Here is a 3,826-nt window from a genome sequence, read left to right as displayed (position 1 = left end):
TCACCCTCCCGCACGATGGAGATTTTGCAATTATTACACTAAAATGGAGCGACCTGAGGTGAAATTCCTGCAAATTTAAAATAAAAAAATTTTTTTGCTTGGGGAGGGAGTTCGTTTGAACCCCCCGACCCCCCCTGGCTACGGGCCTGTATACACTATATGTCTATACAGTATACACTATTCTAACCCTAGCAATACCGTTTCTTGGAGCTAACACTGTAGTAGTACATAGTAGTACTGTAACTATAGCCCGCGTTCATTTTGCATGCGATCTCACGAAATTTCAATGAACACCGTTCTGTTTCAATAACCCTCACCAAAATATAAAACGCAGTGGCTACGGGTAAGGTAGCCGTCGGTCGTTGAAGCCCCTTTTTAGCGTTAGGGTTAGGGTTAGGGTTAGGTTTAGGGTTATGGTTAGGTTTAGGGTTAGGGTTCTAGCTCATCTAAACTCTCAAATCGTGAATTTATTTCCCAAGGCGTTATTTCGAAATCTGGCGCCGCCGCCGCCATCTTTGTCTCGTTAAGTATGAAAGCGAATGGACTCCCGTACCCGTAGCCTCGAGACATTAAGATACGGCTACCGTACCCGTAGCCACTGCCAATATAAAAAGGTTATATGGGGCAGAATTATTCGGTCTACTCACACTGTAGACCTCTATAGTCTATACTGTCTACAGTATTGATCAATATATGGCAATAAATTGTTCATTTAATGATTTATTATTTAATAATCAGAGACTGTCGCTAGTCTCGTTAGATTATAAAAATTTTAATTCTAGGGCACAATTTATTAATGTAAGCTAAGCAAGGTCTGAACTGGATCAGAGCTAGTACTAGTAGTAGTAGTAGTACTAAAAATATAATACTAAATAGTATTACTAATAATAATAGGGCCTACTATTAAATAGTAAAGAGTGCCTATATATGCCCGGCAGCCGGTGTCGCGTTAAATTTCTCAGCCGGTAAATAAGTCGACACGGCGTGTTCTGCGCATGCGCACCTAACCGTGACGTCACATGACGTCATCCGGTAAATACTTCAACCGAGTTGCAGGAAACGCGACACTTGCGTCTTGACGTCGAGTACGACTATACTAGTTACATGCTACTATACTAGTACTACTACTAGTACTAGTTAGTAGTAGTACTAGTTCCAAGGGAATATATCGAAGACGGAGAGACAAGTTAATCAAGTCGACAGATCAACACAAAACATTCTTCACTTCAGTGCAACAGCCAATTAATGCTGGATCTTTAGACAGTAAATTGAATAATCTTAAAAGGTAAGGTTCACACAAATATTCACTGTCTTGACTCGAGTGTTCTAACTTCTAGCAAAATTTCCCAGCTAGTGGATACATTTCCCAGCTAGTTTAGGATGACCGGAGAAAAAGGTTTAGACTAGGAGAAATTTCTCCTATCATCCTAATCTAGCTAGAAAATGTATACACTATAGCTGGGAAATTTTGTACGGCTGCACTTGGCCCTTGCTATTGTCACTTCATCATTAGCTCTGTGCTTCTTATGTGTTGAGGTGGAAGTTTGGAGCGCGACTGCATGACGTCTACGAAAAATGTACATGCAAAAAATCTAGTCAACTCTGATTCAAAATTGTCTTCAAACTACTGACTGGAAAATACAAATACAAATACAAGACCATATCCCACTAAAATACATAGAATAAAAAAAAATGAAAAAATGATGAAGGATATATCCACGAATGTACATAATATAGTGTGACTGACATTACGATTTGTCCACTTACAATAAACAGTCCGCACGCCAACATCTCTCATATATCTATGTCAGCTTGGCTCAGTAGGGTAAGATAAGAGTTCTAAATGATATGGAGTTTTCATGTACCACAAATATTAATTGAATTGTCAACAAATTGTATAATTCTTTTTCCATGTCTACCTACCTACTCATGGATTTACCCAACAGGAGACTACCCCAGGCAACTAACAAAATCGGCGAAATCGGAACTGTGGAAGTATGCGCTGTATTTTAAGCTCATTGGTATGTATTGCGCATGTCACTGTAATGTTTATTAAAGTAACATAAAAGCAGTATATTATGGATTTTTTTCATGCAATTTCATAATACGGTTATACACTTAAATATTTGCTTATAAATATCGGCCATTTCAAAGTGACTTGCATGACATTTCTGCAAAAATCTCACTTTTAATGGTCTGGCATTCCTATATTAGCTTGCTGCTACTTGCATTTAGTAGAAAATACTGCTATTTCAGTAAAGGCACTAGTTATGCATATTTTTGCATTGACGTTATTGCAGCCGCATTAATATATTCTCAGAAATTACAAGCTATTCTACGTGACTCGTATGACAGGCTACTAACACACATGTGTTGAAGTATACTTCACACATTTGACTTTTCGTAGAATATAATAGGTTTGATCTGAGTTTTACCTGGTGAACTATAGGTACCCAATACTCTCTCCATACTTCATTTGCACTGCTAGAAGCCTTTTTTTAAGTGAGCATCATTCTCTTAAGTATGTGACTCGCGCGACATAGTAGCTCATGGCATTAACAAATGTTAGACTATTCAGAATTTTGATGACTGAAATGTTATCCTTACTATAAAGAGGCTAATCTTGTGTGTGTGTGTGTGTTTTTGACATCGCTTTTCTCCGTGATTTTTCACTCTAGATATGTCCAAGGATGGCTATTAGATGTAACTTTGCATGCTGAATGTCATGGGCACATTGAATTTGACCTCCGAGGTCATCTAAGCCAAAAAACGGGGGGAAACGGGAAAATATAATAACCCCTGCAGCAGCAGCAAAGCAGCAGCAGCAGCAAAGCAGCAGCAAAGCAGCAGCAGCAGCAGCAAATACTGGCCCCTGCAGAAGCAAAGCAGCAGCAGCACTAAATACTTACCCTTTCTAATTGCTACACTTTCTAAACGTAATTAAAGTACCCTTTCCTAAAAAGTAAACTGGTTTCAGTGGGAATTGCAGTGTTCTAAATTGTAGTAAATTTGTGTTTTAGGAAGTGTGTTGTGGTACATTGGAAATCCAAAGAAGAAGGCACATCCGAGGCGGTGCATTTTCACGGAAGAAGAAAAGGAGCAGGTTTTGTATGATTGCCATAATTCTGAACACGGTGCGCCTTCCACATCCTCTAGCCATCCGACGCCGTAAGACAAGATGTGAGGCGAGACCGCCCTCGCCACCCTCGACTTACAGGCTCGCTGTCCACATCACTAGCCAATCCAACGCCGTGACACAAGGATGTGTACGGCGAATCCGGCCTGCCACCCAATCGCTCGCTGGCTTCCACATCTCTAGCCATCGACGCCGTAGACAAGATGTGAGGCGACCGCCTCCCCCTCGCTCGCTGCTTCCACATCCTAGCCATCGACGCCGTAGACAGAATGTGAGCGCGACCGCCACCGCCTCGCTCGCTGCTTCCACTCCCTAGCCATCGACGCCGTAAGACAAGATGTAAGGCGACCGCCGCCACCCTCGGCTCGCTGCTTCCACATCCTAGCCATCGACTGCGTAGACAATGATCGTGAGGCGACCGCCTCCACCCTCGCTCGCTGCTTCCACATCCTAGCCATCACGCCGTAGACAAGATGTGAGCGACCGCCGCCCCACCCGATTCGCTCGCTGTCTTCCACTATTCCTAGCCATCCGACGCCGTACGACAATGTGAGCGCGACTCCTCACCTTCGCTCGCTGCCTTCCACATCCTAGCCATCGCACGCAGTAGACAAGCATGTGAGGCGACCGCCTCACCCTCGCTGCTGCTCTCCACGTCCTAGCACGGACGCCGTAGAAAGATGTGCAGGC

The 3,826-nt window shown here is 43.0% G+C and overlaps 1 protein-coding gene across 4 annotated transcripts in view; it reads left to right on the top strand.

Moving 5' to 3' along the window:
* Positions 1-1,552: 1,552 nt before the first annotated feature.
* LOC106816380 overlaps positions 1,553-3,826 on the top strand; it is a 19,576-nt gene continuing 17,302 nt past the window's right edge. For 3 of the 4 annotated variants that reach the window (XR_001394883.1, XM_014820980.1, XM_014820981.1), the window contains exons 1-2: positions 1,553-2,021; positions 3,021-3,108. Coding sequence is in view for 3 of the 4 variants with exons in the window: in XM_014820980.1 (XP_014676466.1) it covers positions 1,844-2,021; positions 3,021-3,108 (266 nt within the window). In the remaining variant the exon portion in view is untranslated. The remainder of the gene's footprint in view (positions 2,022-3,020; positions 3,109-3,826) is intronic. The other variant, XM_014820982.1, reaches the window with a different exon arrangement.

This window comes from Priapulus caudatus, unplaced genomic scaffold, assembly GCF_000485595.1.
Source record: "Priapulus caudatus unplaced genomic scaffold, Priapulus_caudatus-5.0.1 Scaffold1362, whole genome shotgun sequence".
Lineage (NCBI taxonomy): Eukaryota > Metazoa > Priapulida > Priapulimorpha > Priapulimorphida > Priapulidae > Priapulus > Priapulus caudatus.
Note: the sequence above shows the minus strand (reverse complement) of the source record. Positions and strands in the feature narration are given on the sequence as shown.